The 19,691-nt window shown below is 59.1% G+C and overlaps 1 protein-coding gene across 1 annotated transcript in view; it reads right to left on the bottom strand.

The window, feature by feature from the left end:
- The window catches only part of LRP1 (LDL receptor related protein 1), a 181,843-nt gene that overhangs the window by 68,376 nt on the left and 93,776 nt on the right, over positions 1-19,691 (bottom strand). The window contains 11 exon segments of the mRNA XM_077838260.1: positions 192-317; positions 832-972; positions 1,683-1,808; positions 3,423-3,612; positions 4,368-4,590; positions 5,941-6,121; positions 7,093-7,329; positions 9,382-9,525; positions 11,312-11,501; positions 12,421-12,643; positions 19,444-19,606. Of these exon segments, the coding sequence (XP_077694386.1) occupies positions 192-317; positions 832-972; positions 1,683-1,808; positions 3,423-3,612; positions 4,368-4,590; positions 5,941-6,121; positions 7,093-7,329; positions 9,382-9,525; positions 11,312-11,501; positions 12,421-12,643; positions 19,444-19,606 (1,944 nt within the window).

The raw sequence follows: 19,691 nt of genomic DNA, 5'->3' as shown, positions 1-19,691 counted from the left end.
AGGAGCTGAGGCTGCAGCGGGGGCTACTAACTACCGGGCCTGCAAACCAAGTCAGGCCCTGACCGAAGGCCTGCACATGGCTGAGAAACCCGCCCTGCAAAACCCCAGCAAACGCAAAGCTCAGCGGCCCGGCGCCCTGCAAGGCTGCAGCCGCGGGGACACGGGTGGGGCCGGGCGCGCGGGCTCCTCACCAGAGCAGGTGGAGTTGGATTCGTCCTCGTTGTTGCCGCAGTCGTTGTCGCCGTCGCAGAGCCAGCGGTTGGGGATGCAGCGGTTGTTCTCGCACTTGAAGCGGTCCGAGGGGCAGGTGTGCTCGTCTGGGCGGAGGAGGGGAAGGAGACTCAGGACCCTGGGGCGCAAACCCCATCCCCTCCCCCGCAGGCTCCATCTGAGCACAAGGGAGCTGGGCTGCAAGCCCTCCTGGGAATTAGCCCCATTTGGGGAAACCGAGGCACAGAGAGGGGAAGGCACTTGCCCAGGGTTACACAGGGAGACAGTGGCAGAGCTGAAAATAGAACCCAGAATTCCTGGCATTTCAGCCCTCCCCGCCGCTGCAACCACCAGACCCCACTCGCCTCCCAGAGCAGGGGACAGAACCCAGGAGTCCTGGCTCCCAGCCCCACAGCTGTAACCACTACCTCCACCCGGTCATGAGCCCAGCACTGACTCTGGATTTCTCTGGAGAAAGAGCTGCTGGAGTGGGCAGGGGTGGGAGGCGGCGGGGGGGGGGGAGGGGGGGCTGGGACGTTGGGGGGCGCACACTGTTCATCACAGGGGCCGAGGACGGTTTAACCCAGCTGGATCTCCCCAGACCCTCAGGCTCCTACGCACGGCAGAGCTCCGGCGCCTCGTCGCTGTTGTCCAGGCAGTCGTTGTCCCCGTCGCATTTCCAGCGCTCCTGGATGCAGCGGTTGTTCTTGCAGGCGAACTCCCCGGGCTGGCACTGCGGAGGGGGGACGTAGGACGGGTTGGCTGCCGAGGAGAAAGCGGGAAGGGGGCTGAGTGTCATAAAGGCATTTTCCTTCGCAGCCGGCAGCGCACGGGGAGGCCTCCTGGGTTCCCTCCACTGCCCTGGGCCTCCCACGTCGCCCCCACCAGCAGGAGGGGAGGGTGAAACGCTCCCCGGCTCAGAGGGGCCCAGATCGACCCTCGCACAAGGCCCAGGATGATGGGGATCCACGCCCCCTGTCCACGGGGCTTTGCTGCATGAGGGTGCTTAGGGGGAGCCAAACCAGGGGAGCTTTGTCCCTATTTCACAGACAAGAAAACTGACGACACAGCAGGTGGGCCACAGAGCCAGGGAGACAACCCAGGAGTCCTGGCTCCCTGCCCTGTGCTGGGACGGGGCTGCCTCCTTCTCCTCCCAGGTGTGTGCAACGTGTAGCTGAGGGCACGCCGGCCCTGCCCACTATCTGTGTCTGACACACATGTCTGGCAGACGGGGAAACTGAGGCATAGAGCAGTACCGGGACGTCCCCGAGGTCTCCCAGCAGCAGAGCCGGCAACGGGCGCCCCGTCTCCTGAGCCACTGACTCAGTGGGGTGGGGCCAGCTGGGAGACCTGCTCTCTCTAAGGCGGGGGTGGACTCGGCAGCCTGCAGACCCCGAAAACATGACCCGGTGGGGGGGGGGGGGTGTTAATGTTAGCGGCACAGCCCCCTAGCGATCACCGTGGCAACGTACCTTGGCAGGTGACGGAGTCGGTCCCCAGGATCTGGTCTTGGGCACAGGCGCACTGCCGGCCCCGGGGGATGGCCAGACACAGGCTGCTGCAGCCCCCGTTGTTGACACGGCAGTCGTTGGTGCCCACTGTAGGGGCAATGCAGAGAGTGAGAACAGCCAGACAGCGTGTGGGCGGGGGACAGGGGGGGCTGAGTGCACACAGCTCCCACTGTCCGCAATGGGGGCTCAGCCCCTGGGGAAAACTGGGACCCACAACTGGGCCCAATTCAGCAAGACACTGAACCCTGCTGAGCTGTGCAGGACTCCTCGCATGGTTAGTGTTCAGCTCCGTGGAGAAGCAGGTCCCGAGGGCATATGGGGCGGGAAAGGATGGATGGATAAAAGGAGAGAGACAGAGAGACAGAGGGGTGGATGGGGTTCCATGGGTGGAGAGACAGATGAATACGTAGGAAATAGATAGATAGAGGGGGTGTATGGGGATGGAGAGAGAGAGAGAGATGGGGTGGATGGGGATAGATAGATAGAGAAACGGCGTGGATGGGGATGGATAGATAGATAGAGTGCTTGTAAGGGGATAGACAGACAGACAGACAGGTGTGCATGGGGTTACATGGGTGGAGACAGAGGAATACATAGGAGATGGATGGATGGATGGACAGATAGCTAGCTAAATAGACAGACAGACCAACCGACCGACAGATAGGCGTGCATGGGGTTGCATGGGTGGAGAGCCAGAGGACTATGTAGGGGATGGATGGATGGACAGATGGATGGATAGACAGACAGACAGACGGGTGTGCATGGGGTTACATGGGTGGAGACAGAGGAATACGTAGGAGATGGATGGATGGATAGACAGATAGCTAGCTAAATAGACAGATAGACAGACCGACCAACAGACAGACGAACAGGTGTGCATGGGGTTGCAAGGGTGGAGAGCCAGAGGACTATGTAGGGGACGGATGAATGGACAGATGGATGGATAGACAGACAGACAGAGGGGGTACATGGAGATGGATAGAGGGGTGGATGAATAGACAGACAGAATGCATGCAAGGGGATAAACAGAGCGACAGGCATGCATGGCGCTGCATGGGTGGAGAGACCGAGGACTATGGAGGGGATGGATGGACAGTGAAGGATGGAGAGATAATGGAAGGAGGGGACTGTTTAGGCTGGGAAGGGGGGTCTGATTCTCAGCAGTGCTGAGCACTCCTCGCCCTTAGATCTCACTGGTCTCCTCTGGGGTCTGGATGGAAGCAGGGAGCAAAGGAGGGAATGCAGGAGAGGGATCAGGCTGCAAACAGTAATTGGGGAATCTCCCGGCTGCAGCATCCCCCGGTCCATGAGACCTTCTCCTAAGGGAGCTCCCTCCCCCCACAGGACACTGGGTGCTGGGCTGGACAAGAGCTCCGGAGGGAGTGACCGTGCCCCAGCTCCGGCGTGGATCAGCCTGGGCCCCAGGGGTCCTTTGTAGGGAGCTGGTTGGGGGCCGTGGCCTGAAATGACAGGAGAGGAAACACCCAAGGGGCAGGAACAAGCGGGCAGAACAGCTGTCAAGGGAGTGGAAAGCACCGGGGCTGACGGCCGGGGGCAGAAGGCGGGATCCAGGGGGACCCAGCACCCGGACCGAGGAGCCCTAGATGTGGCCCGAGGCCCCTCCAGCTTTGACCTCCCAGCCCCACATGAGGATCTCTTTCAGACAGGCCCCCTTCTCACACGCACACCCCTGCCCCGTACCTTGCTGCTGCTGGGCGTCGTACATGCGGATCTCGAAGATGGGTGGGCGCTCGTTGCGCAGCAGGGTGACGGCCTTGGTCGCCTGGTCCAGCCGGTAGATGCTGCCGCTCCGGTACTCGGTCCAGAAGAGGAAGCTGCTGTAATGGCAGAGTCCAAAGGCGTGGTTCAGCTCCGGGCCCTCGTAGACAATCTGCGGGTGCGGGGGAGAGAGAGAGAGAGAAGGTGGCTCGGCCTGGTCCGGGGGGACGGGGGGGCTGCATGGAGACAGAGGGAGCCCAGCTCCGGGGAGCGGGAGGGTTAAGGGAAAGGGGGCAGCTCAGAGGGGGGAAAAGCCGGCCTGGCCCCCCTGCTGGGCAGAGCCGAGGCGCTCAGGGAGATGGGGGCAGCAGAGCAGACCGACGGTCAGGGGCCCAGCGAGATGGGACGCTGGGATCCGGCGTGCTGGTGCAGGAGACGGGCTGATGCTGATTTGGAGGGGGGATGGAGTGAGCCCCTCTCTAGTCCAGGAGGTGAAGCCCTGTTTGGGGCTGACTCTCCACCCCAAATGGGAGTCAGGCACCTGGACGTGTCTGAAAATCCCACCCGGCCCCTCGCTGCGTCTTTGGGCACCCAAACCCTCTCGGCAACCTGCCCCCAAGTAGCTCAGCCAAAGGCCTCCAGGAGATCGGTGACAGAGCCAGGAATTGAACCCAGGTGTCCAGAGTCTTCGCTCCAAATCTGCCCTGTCTGGACCAGCTCCCCAGCCCCACCGAGGGCCCAGGTGTGCTGGGCGCTGCCCAGACCCAGAGAGAGACAGACCTAGCCCAAGGACATTTTGTGGGGGGTGGGGATCAGTGGGGTAAAATTATCCCTGAGCTCCCCCACAGCAAACGCATCCTTAACGGGAAGGTCACCACGGCCGGCCTGAGGGGAAGAGGGGGAGGGAGTTAGAGGGCGTCCGCTCACCTTGCGCTCGGTGCCGTTCAGAAAGATCATCTCGATGCGGTCGTAGAAGGCGTCCACCCAGTAGAGGACCTTGGCCGGGATGTCCAGGCTCAGCCCATTGGGCCACAGCACTGTCTTGGAAGTGATGAAGACGTTGCGGTTGGAGCCGTCCATCCAGGCCCGCTCGATCTTGCCCCTCTTACTGTCCTTGGGGTCCTCCTCCCAGTCGGTCCAGTACATCCAGCTGACAGAGAGAGCGAGAGAGGGGTGTCAGGCAGCATGGCCTAGTGGACAGAGCACTCGCTGAAGATGCAGAAAGGCCTAGATTCTATCTCTGGCTCTACCGCTGGCCTGCTGGGTGACAGTGGCTCAAGTCACTGCTTCGCTCCGTGCCTCAGTTTCCCCTCCCCACCCTAGTCTATTTAGACTGTGAGCTCCCCAGGGCAGAAACTGCTGCTCTATCTGCATGGGCCCCTGAGCTCAGCAGGGGCCTTACACCTGCTAAGACAGTTAACTAGGTATCTGTCCCAAGCAGCAGCCGGACGGCCCTCCCCAGCGGCACTGCGGTCAGGTATTTTCAGCGTGAATTCTTCCCCACCACCCAGCACCTAGTCACCAGACCCGGGAAGACCTCTCCTGCCGGCCTCAGGAGCCTCGGGCCCCAGGGAGTCAATCCTGGGAGCCAGAAGCACATTTTCATCCAGTTAAAGGATGGAGGCTCCCCGGCAGCTCTCGCCCTGCTCCCCACCAAGAGCAAAGTGGCCAAGGCACGTGCAGACACCAGGACCCTGGCCCACGGGTCAGAACCAGGCTGAGCAGAGGGGGAGCCTGATGGGTCGTTTCATGCCACCAGCCAGGCCCGGCTCCAACAGGCCCAGCTCACCCAGGGAGGGCTGGAGTCCTCTGGGGTCAGGGCCTCTGGCTGGCTCTTCCTGCTGCCGATGGAACCAGAGGGAGTTAAGCGGGAAACCCTGAGCCAGCCCACAGTGCGGGAGAGATTCCTGCTCTGACAGGCAGCTGACTGTTCCTGGGGGGGCTGTCTTTGGCAGGAGGAAGCGCGACAGCTGTCCAGGCCGATGGGGCTAAATGTCTGAACCCCCCACCCCCGTTTCCCCACGGCAAGGTGAGCCAATGACCAGCACGTGCACATGGCAATTCTGCTCCCCAGCCCACCGCAGGGCCTGTCTGAACCGTTCCCAAGAGCAGGGTGTTCTGTGTGAGTGGCCAGGCAGCCCCCTCTCGCGGAGCATGGTACAGCCAGGCAGGCACAGCCGGGCGGGAACAGCCGGGCAGAAGTAGGTAGAAGGGAAGGACGGTTCCTCTCCCACCGTGGGAATCGCCAGAGTGAAAATTTCTAGTCTGGGTCACGGAGGAGTTGGACTAGATGGTTGTGCCGGGCGCTGCCCAGACCCCGACCAAGAGCAGGGCCCTGTCGCGCCGGGCACTGCACAGACCCTGACTGAGATCAGGGCCCCGTCACACTGGGCGCTGCCTAGACCCCCGACCGAGATCAGGACCCCGTCATGCCAGGCGCTGCACCAGCCCCAGCAGAGGTCAGGGCCCTGTACCCCCGGAGCCATTCGCCACCACCCACCCGTTCAAGGGATCCACCACGATGGCTCTGGGGTGTGTCATCTTCCCTTCGATCAACGTCTTCCTGGTCTGGGCGGCCTTCTCCAGCCGCGCCACGCTGATGGTCTTCTTGGGGCCATCGTCCGTCCAGTACAAGTTGTTCCCCATCCAGTCCACGGCAATCCCTTCCACATTGTGGATGCCTGCGTGGGAGAGAGAAACCACAATTCAGAAACCCCCGCCAGCTGGACGGGGACATGCCGGAGGCAGAGAGGCCAAGTGGATGCGACAGGCCCGTACGCATCCTGGTGCTTGCTTGGATTAGCCACCCAACAGAGCCCCATCCATCCCTACCCACGGGGAATTCCACCTGCACCATCGCGCTGGCCTGGCTCGCCACCCTCCAGGTTCCCATTCTAAGCCGACGGGTCCCTGCAGCAGTCCCAGGGCACATCACCTGCCTGGCCTGGAGAATGTTATGTTGTGTCACAGTGCCGGGGAGGGCTGGCACGCGACCGTCAGTAAGGCAAGCTCCGACACTTCGCCGGTGAGCTGGGCTAGCTTTACTGCTAGGCAGGAGATGCAGGAGCCAGTGTAGCATCCACTTGAGTGACCGAAATGAGTTGCTTATCAGGAGCCCGTCCGCTAAAGGGGGTGCAGGATTTCTTTCAGGGCAGGTGGGGTGGCCTCCTAGCAGTGCCAGATACCTAATACAGGCTGGCTCCCCGGGCAAGTTTCCCTGAGGTTCCACATGGTCATTCTCCAGGGCATGACTTGACCTCGCTGAAGGATGGTCAGGAGGAAATGCCTCTGGCAGACAGGTTAGCCAGTAAGCTGCAGGGTTTCAGCCCCCTCCCTCTGCAGCGGCTGGTGCTGGCCAATGCTGGGGGACAGGGCGCTCGGCTAGATGGACCCTGGTCCGATCCAGTCCGGTGAGTCCTGTGCTCCTGAGACACTCTGGGGGAAATAACAGTAGCAGCCCCCAGGCTCAGATTTGTCCGGGGCCACCTCCTTGGGGGAGAAAGAAAGACGCTCCATCCTCCTGGCAATCCTGGGCCTGAGACCAGCGTCCCCGCGGAGCCAGAGGGGAGGGTCCCCCATTGCCTTCGCTGGGCTGTGCGCTGGGGCCCACCTGCGCTGGCAGAGACCAAGGGCCACCCCCCGTTGCCCGTACCATCTTTCAGGATGGTCTCGCGCTCCGTCCCGTCAATCTTCTGGCGCCCAATCAGGTAGCTGGTGGTGTCGGCGAAGTAGACGAAGCCTGTCTCGGCGTGGAAGTCCAGGGCCCGAGGATTCATCAGGTTCTCGATGGGGATCATGTGCTCGTCCGGTACCTTGGCACCTGTGTCCATACCCCGGATGATGCCGGGGCGACCCTTCCCGTACACCAGGAACAGCTCGTGCTCTGGCTCTGCAAGGCAAAAGGGCGGGGACGGGACATCAGCCCAGTGTGACTGCTCCCCGCCGGCAGGGGTCCGGCCCTCCGGCAAGTTAGCCGTCCTGGCTCCGAGGGAGGGGGGGATTTGCTCTCCGGGGAGAGGGGATCGAGGGCGTGGGCTGCAGCCCACTGAGCTAGCTTCAGCATCTTACTTCAGCCCGCGGGGACACAAAGGAACCGATGGGCCTGTACCCTGGGAGACGCTTCGAGGCCTGTGCGCTCCGGCTCCCCGGCCCGACAGCCAGCCGGGTTTTGGGGAGCCGGGGAAGGTGCGCTGAAGGGGGACTTTTCTGCCAGGTAACCCCCAGAACGCTGAACCGATGCTAGGCTGGGATATTTTTAGGATAAAATGCTGGCAAATGCTCAACCACGAAGCTGCCGTGGCAACCAACTGACGTGTATGGCAATCAGTGCAAATGACGACTACGCTGACCTATTGGATACCGGCGTGGAGACATTATTAGGGGGAGGAAGTTAGACGCAGCCAAGGCAGGCTGAGCACATGAATGGATATGCGGCCCCTCGACGCCATCACAGCCCAGAGCAGCTGGTACGAAGGGTGGGCCCGTCTCAGGCTGGAGCGGGGCTCGCCTGGCATGCAAGGAACAGGGCTGGACCCACCAGATCCCCAAGGGAGGGGGTAGGTGCAGGAGGAAGGATACAGGGTATCACCGTTAACTCTGGATGTCTGCCACCTCCTTACCTGGGTCGGCACTTTGGTGTCTTTCCTAATTGCTGAAAGCTTTGCCCTGCCCTCACTGCAAGGGTCTAGGCCGTGGCCAGAACCAAGAACTGAACTAGACGGCCTGGATTCTGCTGAGCCAGATCCTGGGACTAGAACCCTGCAGTCCCCCAGCTCGTTGACTCAGCATTAACTGGGAACCAACAATAACCCATCACCACTAAGGAATGGGGCCACAGGGCTGGGCAGAGCCGAAGGAGGATCCCTGGGAGTGGACGAGCTTTGGGAAAAGGTGCCAGATGAGCTTTAGATTATTGTTTTTTGTTAACAAAGCCAAGCTCCGGGGAAGGGAGCGAGTTTGGACTTCACAGTGGGCGCAGGCTGGGAAAATGCCCACACCGTGGAGGTCACCACACAGACCCCACCAGGTCGCCGGGCAGCTGTTGGATCTGGTACAGCCGGTGTCACCACAACGTGGCGCTGACAGACACCAAACCGACTCTTTGCTCTGCGACTCGCATGACGCCCTCGACATTAGCAACATGCAGGGAAACAAATCCATGCATCAGCAAATCCTTCTGAAACTTCCGCTGAAATGACCCACAGCTCAGGATGACAGCTGGGGTGGGGAAAAGGGGAAATTAAGCAACACCCAGTGACTACTGTAATCGTGTTTTTCACTTTGTGGCTTTTCACGGATCCTCTTGGCTGCCCTGAGTGAATTTGAGGTTATAAGCAGCTAGGCTGCCCGGTGCTAACCACAAGCCAAAGAACAGTTTGTAGTCTCTAGCTGCCCCAGGAGGGGTTCAGGGCCAGTAAGAGTCCTACCCCACAGTGGGATGTCCTACCTATTCCTAGAGCTCCGGGCCCTTGTGCTGGGAACACACCGAGATTCCTCATTTAAAGCAACTAATAGAAACCCTCCCCCACCCCCAGGTTTTTGCAGCACCCCAGAGCAAAGGCTTTTCCAGGCCTAGCTCTGTCATTGTTCTGTCGCACGAATCATGCAACTGCTTGCACGAACAGAACGCTCCATGCACGCGTGCCCCCTTGTGCAAGTAACACCTGACTGGCAGGCACAAAGGCACGTGTTCCGCATGCAGCTAGCTCTGAATGCACAAGTGCCCCCGGAGTCTGCTACTGCCCTGATTTGCACAAGCAAAGGGGAGCATTAGCCATGCAGCCACCGCCAGACTATCCGAACACTTCCCAGTGGAACTGCCTTGCTCCTTCCCTTCCTGGAAGCTCTCTGTGCCCCTTGCTCCTCCCCAGAGGAGCTGTAGTCTGTTCTCCCTCCCATGCCGATCCCCTGCTCCGGCTCCTGGATCAGGAACACTACTCACTTTTGCAAGACTTCCCGTCGCTGCCCAAGCTGAATCCAGATCGGCACCGGCAGGTCCGAGTCTTGTGGCTGTTCCCGAGGAGGCAGATGTCGGAGCAGCCTCCAGGTTTGCCGAACTGGTCCGGTTCACAGGCGTGGCTCCGCACTTTAAGGGCAAAGACCAAGCACCCGATTTAGTGGACATGCATCACCGTCTAGCCAACCCCATCAACGTGCTTTTAGGGACAAGCCGTGTGCCCTTGGAAACCTCATGCAGAACGGCCTGCCAAGCCACAAGGAGGTGGCCTAACATGAGGCAGAACGGCCTTGAGGGTACAGAACTGGGCAGGGGTTCTTTCAATTCTTGCCTCCGCCACCAGTTCCCTGTGTGAACTTGGGACAAATCATGTCCCAAGAGACAACGCTGCCATCGGCTCTTATATGGCGCTGCTCAGCCAGGGTGCTCACGGCACGACAGTATCATTCTCCCCATTTTATAGAGAAGGAAACTGAGGCACAGCAAGGGGAAGGGACTTGTCCAGGGTCACCCAGGAAGTCAGTGGCAGAGTCCAGGCATCCAGTGTACCAGCCCAGAGACCCATCCACCAGGCAGCCCTGTCTCTTTCTTCTCCTGAGCCTGTTTGGACAGTGAGCTCTTTGGGGCAGGGACTCTCTCACGCTACACATTGCCAGACGCTCAACACCAGCGAGGACTGGCCCATTTCTGCAGCACTAACAAGCTGGCTTTTGCCAATTCCGCTCCCTGCCCGGCCGGGAGTCTCCAGCGAGCCAGCGTCGCACGGAGACCGGCTCAGATGGCACTATGCTCCTCCACGCCCAAATCCATGGCTTAGCTTTGTATTTTGGAAACCGCTGAGCAGGCCAGAGACACTAAGAGGATTTTAAACTTGCAAATTAATTAACTAAAAGGAAGGCGGGGGGAGAGGGGGACAATCCACCCTGCCCTGGAGACTTTAACCGCTCCAAAGGGTTTCTAGCAAACAGGAGCATCAGGCATGGATAGGTTGACGCCAGAGAGGGGAGGGAACCAGCAGCCGTACACGGGAGCCATTAATATTTCAAGAGGCCTCATCTGCTCCATTTTCCTTCCTTCTTTTCCATGAGACGGTAATTAATCAAGCCGGCCTGAGCCCCAGTCGGCGGAGCCGCTAGGGACAGCTGTCATTTTTCTCTCTCCTGGAGAGAGACAGCAGAGGGTGGAAACGCGCCGGATGAGCAGCAACCGATTAAAACAGCAGCTCGGGCTAAGCCGCCCAGAGGAATGAAACACTCAAGAGCCCCTGGTGGTGGTGGAAATTCGGGAGCCCCACAGGATGACAGCGCTGCAGGACAGACAGTGGCTGGGAAAACGAGGCCAGCATCCACAAAAGTCTGGAGGCTCCTAAATACCTTCATGGATCTGGGCCCTAGTGGTTGACTCTGTGCTTTAAGGAACTTCTGTGCATCATGTATCCTGCCCGTATGGGATCAGACAGATGGAGCAGTGGGTCTGACCCTGCATGGGCAGGATGGAGGATTGGATGGAGCAGTGGGTCTGACCCTGCATGGGCAGGATACAGGATTGGATGGAGCAGTGGGTCTGACCCTGCATGGGCAAGATACAGGATTGGATGGAGCAGTGGGTCTGTCCCCACATGGAGGGATACAGCACTAGATGGGGCCCAGGAGTCGGCTCCTACATCCTTGTGAATCTAATATCCAATTTCAGGCCTATGTCCCTCTGCTTTCCTGGAACAATCACGCTCCTTTTCCCCATTGGGGTTGCAGGCACGGGGGAACACTTTGCTCAAACAAATAAGCCAGGCCCCATGGCATCCAAAGCCAGACACCCCATTGTCCTGTCCCAGCCCACTGGGCACTTCAATCACATCCGAGGCTGCCAAACCCCGACAGGTGAGGGAGGGGTTCGTACCCCCATGCCAGCCCCCTACCTGTGGGCTGCCGTCGCTGGTGGTAGATATGCAGGGCTCCCCCCTTGTCCACCCTGGTGACCACCTGGTACTCGGTGCTGTTGAAGCGGTTGACGCGGATGACGCTGGTTTTCTGCTGGGCGTTGGCGTTGTCCGAATTGGTGGCGTAGAGGTAGTTCTCGAAGACGGTCAGGCCGTAGAGATGCTCGATCTGAAAGGCACCGTGCCGGGGCGGGCGTGAGCAGACAGCCTCAGGAATGGAGCTTGGGATCCCTGCCTCTCGCGCCCTCTGAGTACCAGGGCAGGGGGTGGCGCTTAACCCAGCAGCCTCCGGGGGGCGATGGGAAACCACACAAATCTGCCCTGACCAGACCAGGGAAAGGAGGCAGCGGAGCCAACGGGTCGATCCACGCACATGTCGGACCCCACTCAGAGCCAGAACTGGGTGGGAAACGGTTTTCCCGTCCCGCGAGAATTTCCCTAAAAAGGGGTCCAGGTAACGTACTACAACAGAGTGTATGGGGAACAGGGGTATTAACCCAGCTAGCAGAGCAGGCGTTTCTGCTATGTCACTACCTGGCTTACACGGGGCTTGTTCGCGACCATCTTCTAACACACCTTCAAACCCTTGCCTAGACACGGCCGCGGGGTTTAAGAGTGGCTCATTTCTATTTAGCTTAAAGCTGCTCCTACTCGACTTGGGCTACGCTTGACTTAAGCCAGAATCAGAGAGTCCACACGGCCGCATGCACCAGGGGTTTACAAATCGCTTTGCTAAATGAATCCGGTGCCACCGTGCTGGCACCCAACCCCCCCCAGGGCCAGAAGCCAATGGGTTTCAAAACCTGCTTTGTCACTGCCGGGGTGGCGGCTTGCCAATCGGTTTAGGAGGGGGCTGCGCTGCTGAAACGTCTGTGTCTCAGCGAGGCCCTAGACCAGGCCGGCGAGGGGATCAAAAGGAAGCAAGAGCCGGGATAAACCATTTGTACAGCACCCGGCACAGGTCTAGGGCTCCAAGGTAATGCACTTAATAAATAACAGGGATCATATACACAGCTCTGATCCCTAGAGACCCTTCTCTGCACCCGGGATTCCCTTCTGGCGGGGCACTTGCTCGCTCGCTCGCTCACCAAGATGCCCTGGATGATAGTGTGCCGGTTCTTGCCCTCGTAGTCCACCACCTCGATGTAGTCCAGGTAGGCGTCGGCCCAGTACACCAGCCGGCTGACCAGGTCCAAGGTGATGCCATGGGGGAAGACGATCTTGCTGTCCACCAGCTTGGTGCGGTTCTGCCCGTCCATGTCGCAGCGCTCCACCTTGGGGATCTGCCCATAGTCGGTGAAGAAGACTTTTCTGGGGGTGGAGGAAAGGGGGAACATGAGAGCTCAGAGGGTGGGGTTGAGGGAGAATCTCCACATGCACTCAGGTCCACAAGCACACGCGCACACGAACACACACACTCATGCACGCACACCCACGCGTGCATTTGCTGCGATTACAAAAGCGTTCATTAGCCTGCTGGCAGGAGAAAGGAAAACCCAGGACCTAACCCCAGGTAAAGAACTTACCAGCTGGGGTCACTGTCCCCAGAGACGCAGCCGCGTTGCCGGCTGCAGGACTTAGCTGGAGGTCCCAGGGCTGCGAGGTCACCAGACCTCAGCCAGGCGGCAGATGGGCTCGTAGGACACGCACGGCGCGGCTTCCAGCCGTAGGCCGGCCAGCACAGCTCCAAGCTGCTCAGTCAGAGGCAGCTCCGCCTGCTGGAGCCTGGCTGGGCTGTCCCATTCTCCCTGCAGTGCCGGGAAGCCAGGCCCAGCAGCAGTGGACCTTAGGTCAGGGGTGGTGGATAGCACTCGCATGCCGCATATGGGACGGTTTATGCGGCCCGTGCCCTTTTGCCACCCCAAAACCCCCGGGGGTCAAACTGGGATCGGGTCTTCTCCCAGCGCTCCAGTCGGGAGGGCTGCAATTCAGGCTCTCTTGCTTAAGAGCCCCCATCTTGACCTGGGCCACATACTGTTCACTGACAGAACTAGCATGGAGACATCCCTTTCTCAACAACCTTGTCTCCCCAACAAGCTGGCCAAACACAGCCACTTGGTTAGAGGACTATTTAACTTTCTTAACAGCTTTCACTCCATCGGAGACCTCAAAGCTCTCCACACTGGATCCTTCAACAGGAAAGTCAGTGGCTTCGTTCACAACAGAAAATTTCTGGCTGTTAGGAACTGAAACTTTCTTGATTAAATCACTTTCACACCCTTCAGTGGCAGTAAACTACTTGCAAAGACTCCATGAGGATTCCTTTCCCGAGGGCTTTTCTATGCAACAATTCACCCTTCACAGAAATTCTGCCCTTACCCTCTTTACCTAGGGCTTGCTCTAGAGGAACACTTTCCTGAGCAACAACAGACTCTTTCTGGGTCTCCCTTACATCCAGAATTACCTCTGGCCCATCCGGCGGATTCCTACACAATCCCCTTTCAGGAAAACTGACAGACTTCCTAGATAAAAGGCTAGACGCATTCTCCTTTCCTTTGCCACATGCAAGTTCAGGAATCTTTTCCCTCTTGCTACAGGTTTCCACACCCTCAGTCGGTAACACAATCAAATCACCTTTCTGCTCTCCTTGTGCCCTGGCTAGGATCTCACTCTGATTAGACAGAGTTGCGACACCCTTTCCCAACAACACTAGCTACGGGCAAAATACAAGCACCCGAATTGCCTGGTCTCTGGGATTTTGCGTAGACACTAACTGGATGCGACCTAGTTACAGGGCCATTCTCCCGAGCAGACACAAACTTAGGGCCCTTCCCTTCCTGGGCTTTAGTTGAATCCAGAACCAACTCTGAGACAACTGCACGACCCTCAACCATCACAGGCTGAAAGGCCCCTTCTGTCTGCTCCACAGAGAAAGAAGAGCCGGACACACTTTCTCCTTTCCCAGACACACAGCTTGGGAGCTCATTCCCCTTGTCCCAGCACACAAGGCTGGTCACAGACAACTGCTTGGAGACCGGGGTAGCTCCCTCCATAGGCAAGTCAATACCCCTGACAGACACAGGCACGTTTCCTTCCCTGTCACACTTCTCCACCCAGCTAACAGGTAAGGTCCAGGGACACTCATCTTCCACCCTCCTCGCCTTCCCACCCTGCTGACTAGACACAGCCATCAGCTCACAAGGCTGCCTAGGCTCATCCAAACTTTCCTTACCAAGCACCTTGCCACTCCCCACAGATCCCCTGCCCTGCCTGTGTCTCCCCCCACTCAGCTGGGGTCTCAGCTCCCCCTGTGCTCAGCGCTGCCCTTGCTGTCCCAGTGGGGTAGGCAGCGAGCTCGCTGCTTTCCTCACTGCATCAGAGCCAGCGTGAGCCCCCTGAGCCCCCTCTCTGGTGTGCAAGGGGGCGGGGAGCATCTCTCTGTCCCACCCAGCCCCAGGGGTCTTCTTACAGGCAGGCAGGTAGCCTGAGACTAGCAGCTCCTCCCCGCTGCCAGCCAAGTCATCTGCATTTTCACTGACCATTTCCCTCTCCACCGATTGGTTCCCTGGATTCAAATTCAAACCCTTGGCCGTTACTGGAGCAAGGCCTGGATCCTGTCCCAAAGAGACACAGTCACCCCACAACAGGGTCTCACAGCTGGTATCCTGGAGAACCCAATGACCAGCCAGCCTCACCCCTCCTGGGTCTGCACAAGGATCTGAGCCATAGGGGGGCTTCATCCCTGGGACCCTCACCCAGCTCACACAGCCCCTCAGCCTCTGAGGCTGCACCACCCAGGGCCTGACAACAGTTCTCTCTGTCCCAGGATCTCGCCACCCCAGGAATGTCTCCCCATTGACTGTCACCTTCTGCTCCCACAGGAGGTCCGAGGGGCCTGACCCCAGGAAACTCCACACAGACATATAGGTTGGGGTCAGGAGTGGGAGCCTGTCCACCTCCCCACCCATCTGGCTGATGGAGTCTATGGCCTTGGGACCCAGCAAGGGAGCTAGACACTGGGGCTTTTCTGCAGGGTCCCCCTGGTTCAAATTGCCAGCCTGCTCAAAGGCAGTGAGGTGGCATCCACATCCCCCCCTCCTCAACCAGGGGCAGCAATTTAGTCTCGAGGTTCCCTGCGGAACTGGCCCCCCGGGGTCTATCCGCACTCACCCCTGGGAGGTCCCCTAGGCCTCTCCGCTCCCCCACCGCCAGCTCATGCTGCTGCTGCTTCTGCAGCTCTTTCTCGGGCTCTCGCTGTCTCTCACGGTCCTCTCGCTCTCTCGGACTCAGCTCCAATCCCGTCCGTCTCCAATCTCCGGATGGGGAACCCGATCGTGAAGACCCCCGTCTGGTCGGGGACAGGAGTCTTGGGGATGCCTGGTTACTACTCCAGCTGCTCTCTGATCCTGCTCTAGCCCCATTTGGGGGCAGGAATCTGCTCCTTAGAGCGGTCATCCTCCTCCAGCTGCACGATTAACTGTGCTTTGGTGAACTTCCCAATGCTTAACCCTCTCTTTCTGCACAGGGTTACAATGTCCTTCTTCAGGAGACGGTGACAGGCCGTCACTCCGCTCCTCCCAAGTTGTTGTGGACTCACAGGCCTGTGTGCTCTCAGCTCCCCACGGTTTCCAGGGAGAACCCCAAGTGTGTCAGCCCTTCTCGAGGTCACCACCTCTTTGCCAGGGTCCAGCTGCAGACTCCTCCGCCCCTGGGACCGCTCGCTGCAATCCCCAGGGGACCCTGTTACTGCAAAAGTCCTTCTCTCTCCCAGGGCCAAGCCGCAGGCTCCTCTGCCCCTGAGACTGCTCCCCGCACTGAGACACTCCCCAGGGGGACCCCATTACTACACAGTCCTTCTCACTGGTCACACACCCCCAGGGGTTAACCGCCCCCTGAAACCGCTCCTCTCTGAGCCTTCAGCACGCCTGGTCCTCGTCAATCCCCCTTCGTTTTACTGCTCCCCCGTCACTTACTGCAGGAAGTGCCATCCGCAGGGTGCAGTACATCCCACCACTGCCACCAGTTGTCACAGAGTCCCTGGGCGATGCTCGGGAACTGCTCCCTACGAAGCCAGGCAAGATTCTGGGGAAATCTCCTTTCTGTGAGCAGCCTGTCCCCAGGACACACACGGCTCACACAACTTCCACCTTCCTGGGTCTGACCTCGGAGCATTCAGCATCCTCTGCCCCTCCGTGCGCTTCCCACAGCAAGTCCACCCAGGCAGGGTCCTGGGGAAGCCAGAGGGTCCTGCCCCCCAACTTCGCAGTCAGACGGGACTCTCAGCCAGCCAGTAAAACAGAGGTTTATTAGATGACAGGAACATGGTCTAACACAGAGCTTGTAGGTGCAGGGAACAGGACCCCTCAGCTGGGTCCATTTTGGTGGGCAGTGAGCCAGACAACCACGTCTACACTTCACTCCATGTCCCCAGCCAGACCCAAACTGAAACCCTCTCCAGCCCCACTCCTCTGGGCTTTGTCCCTTTCCCGGGCCAAGAGGTCACCGGATTCCTTTGTTCTCCAACCCTTTAGCTCTCACCTTGCAAGGGGGAAGGGCCAGGCCATCAGTTGCCAGGAGACAGAGTGTCGGCCATTTATGTACCCTGGCCTTTTGCTCTGCAACAATTACACTCCCTTCTCCCACCACCGGGAGACTTAAGAAATGCCTAGGGGAAACTGAGGCACCCCTACAATATTCAGAGGAAACATTAAGAACAGTCCCGCTTCGTCACACCATCTGTCCACATGCTGTCTACACTGGGGGTCTTCAACGCGCTGTCGGCGGTGTTGCGGTAGCCGTATCAGTCCCAGGGTTTTGGAGAGAGAGGGTGGGTGAGGTCGTATCTTTTATTGGACCAAATCCTGCTCCTGAGAGAGACCAGCTTTCCAGCGACACGGAGCCCTGCTCGAAAGCTTGTCTCTCCCACCAGCAGACACTGGTCCAACCAAAAGTATCCCCTCCCTTGCCTCTCTTGGTCAAGCTAAAACCATTTTACAAACACGCCGAGCGCGTCAGACAGGCCGCCGGGGCGGAGGAAGACACAAGCCTACGAGGACGACTTTCACAGAGCTCTCGGCGTGAGCGAGAAAAACGGAGCACTGAGGCCGGGCGTTAGCTAAACCCCAGTATTTTCCCGAGCGCACTCGGAGGGTAACGGGATTTTAGCAGCTCTGGGTTGCCTTGCTCTTCCTGAGGCGCAAAGAGCTTGCACTGAACAGCTCTTCTTTAAATGTCACGGAGGGATACTCGGTCCAGCCTCAGCATGGGGGGGCTGGACTAGATGACCTCGCCAGGTCCCAGCCAGCCAGACATTTCTGTGGTTTTCTAACATGGTAACAAGTCATGGCTTCCCAGGAGAGAGTCTGCATGTACACACAGACGTGACAGTCAGTCTCTGCAGCCTTGGCCAACCAGGACAGCAACTCCACACAGGGGTGTCCCTCTGCACCCGCAGGAGGGCAAGTCACCAGCTGTAGGCCAGGCCTCGCTAGTCTGCATTAGCTGAGCCCACCTGCCGCGTCTCCTCCTCAAAACAAGGCCTGACTCAAAAAGCCTGGAGATGGAAAGGTGCTGGGGAAAACAAGCCTCCTTTGTAGCCGAAGTTTTGTTTGGTCGAGATGAGACTGCAGGGGAATGCACGTGGCTGGAGTCCACACACGTGTGCACAGAGTGCATGGTGGGATTACGCACACACACTCACTCTCCCACATGCCACCTGCCCAGATTTCACACACTACTCCATTTCTTCCCAAAACAACGCCTTCCACTCCTGCTCTCCTTTTCTTCTGCAGCTCTCTAGCACGCGGCTAGCCCCGCTGATGACTCAGCGTCACCAGACCAGCTCCCTGGCGCACAAGATTTCCCAAAAGGCAGCTGCTCGGAGGGCCGTTACCTGAATTGAACACAGGATGTAAAGCTACGTGGAGTGAGAGACGTTCACCCTCCATTGGGGATATGACTCATCTTAGTTCCTGAAAACCGTTACGGAGACGGTGCAAACTCGCTGACAGTGGCATCTCTGTACTGCGTGGGTCAGTGGCTTGCATGTACTAGAGGGGTAAGAATTGAGATGCCAGCAGCAAATGTCCCGGCATGATGGGGAGGCAGTCTCACTGATGAGGAACTTTAGCCCTTGCTGGGGGGTTAAAATGAGTTGAGTGTGCCAGGGGTAAAATTAAGATCAGACCCAAGCTGGACCGTCCCAGGAGAAAACGGGGAGGGGTCACAAGTCTCTGTCTCTGATGGTCGTTTAAAGCCAGGGTTCTCAACTTTTCTCTTTCTGAGGCCCCCGCAACATGCTATAAAAACTCCATGACTCAGCTGGGCCACAATTGGTTTTCTGCATATAAAAGCCAGGGCCGGCATTAAGGGGTAGCAAGCAGGGCAGTTGCCCAGGGCCCCACCCCACAGGGGGCCCCCCCAAAGCTAAGTTGCTCAGGCTTTGGCTTCAGCCCCAGGTGGCGTGCTCAGGGCCCTGGGCTGCAGTCCTGCACAGTGGGGCTTTGGCTTTCTGCCCTGGGCCCCAGCGAGTCTAACACCAGCCATGCTTGGCGGACCCCCTGGAACCTGCTTGCGGCCCCACAGGGGGCCCCAGGCCCCTGATTGAGAACCACTGGTTTAAAAGACCCTGGGTACAGAACACAGCAATAAAAACACCAGGTGGGTTTTGCTGATATTCCCTGGCCTCGGGGGTAACGGCGCTGGACTGAGATCAGGTTTGGCTTCCCAGCTTTGCTGAAGACTCCCCGGGTGACCTGGGGCCAGTCTCTGCCTCCCTGCCTGTGAAATGGGAAGAACGAGCCCTCACCTGCTTAGCCTGGAGGAGTTGAACTTCTCGCAACGATTGGCTTTGTTCGTCCGTCGGGCTCTGCACCTGCCAAGCCCACGGGTGCTCAGTGCTCACACTCTGAGCGACTCCGGCCAGGCAGCCCTTTGCTAGAGCGACCATCGCTCGCTCTGAGCCACCCCCGGCACAGCCGGGCCCAGATCTCAGCTGGGGCCGATGGGAAACACACCGGGAAGGACCAGACAGACATGGGGGAGGTTACACGTCTGGGTGAGCCATGCCGCCGGTTGGACTGACCATGGGGCAGCACCACGGTTTCCTATTGGTTTGTTACGGTCACACGTCAGGTCCCTCGGCTCAGCTGGCCTCTCCTCCCCCCCCTTACCCCATGGTCGGGTCCAGCGCGATGCCCTTGGGGTTGTACAGCTCCAGGTCGAGCAGCGTGACGCAGGTGTCCCCGTTCCTATTGCAGACGAAGATCCGGTCGTCGATGTCGTCCACAAAGTAGAAGTTGCCGGTGAGCCAGTCGATGGCCATCTGCTCCACGTCTAGGGCGGGACAAAGGCGGGTTAGGCGGCCGGCGAGCGTTATGGAGCCGGGCGCGCCGGGAAATCACAACCACTGGGAGCAGAG

Source organism: Eretmochelys imbricata, chromosome 20 (assembly GCF_965152235.1).
Source record: "Eretmochelys imbricata isolate rEreImb1 chromosome 20, rEreImb1.hap1, whole genome shotgun sequence".
Classification (NCBI taxonomy): Eukaryota; Metazoa; Chordata; order Testudines; family Cheloniidae; genus Eretmochelys; species Eretmochelys imbricata.
Note: the sequence above shows the minus strand (reverse complement) of the source record. Positions and strands in the feature narration are given on the sequence as shown.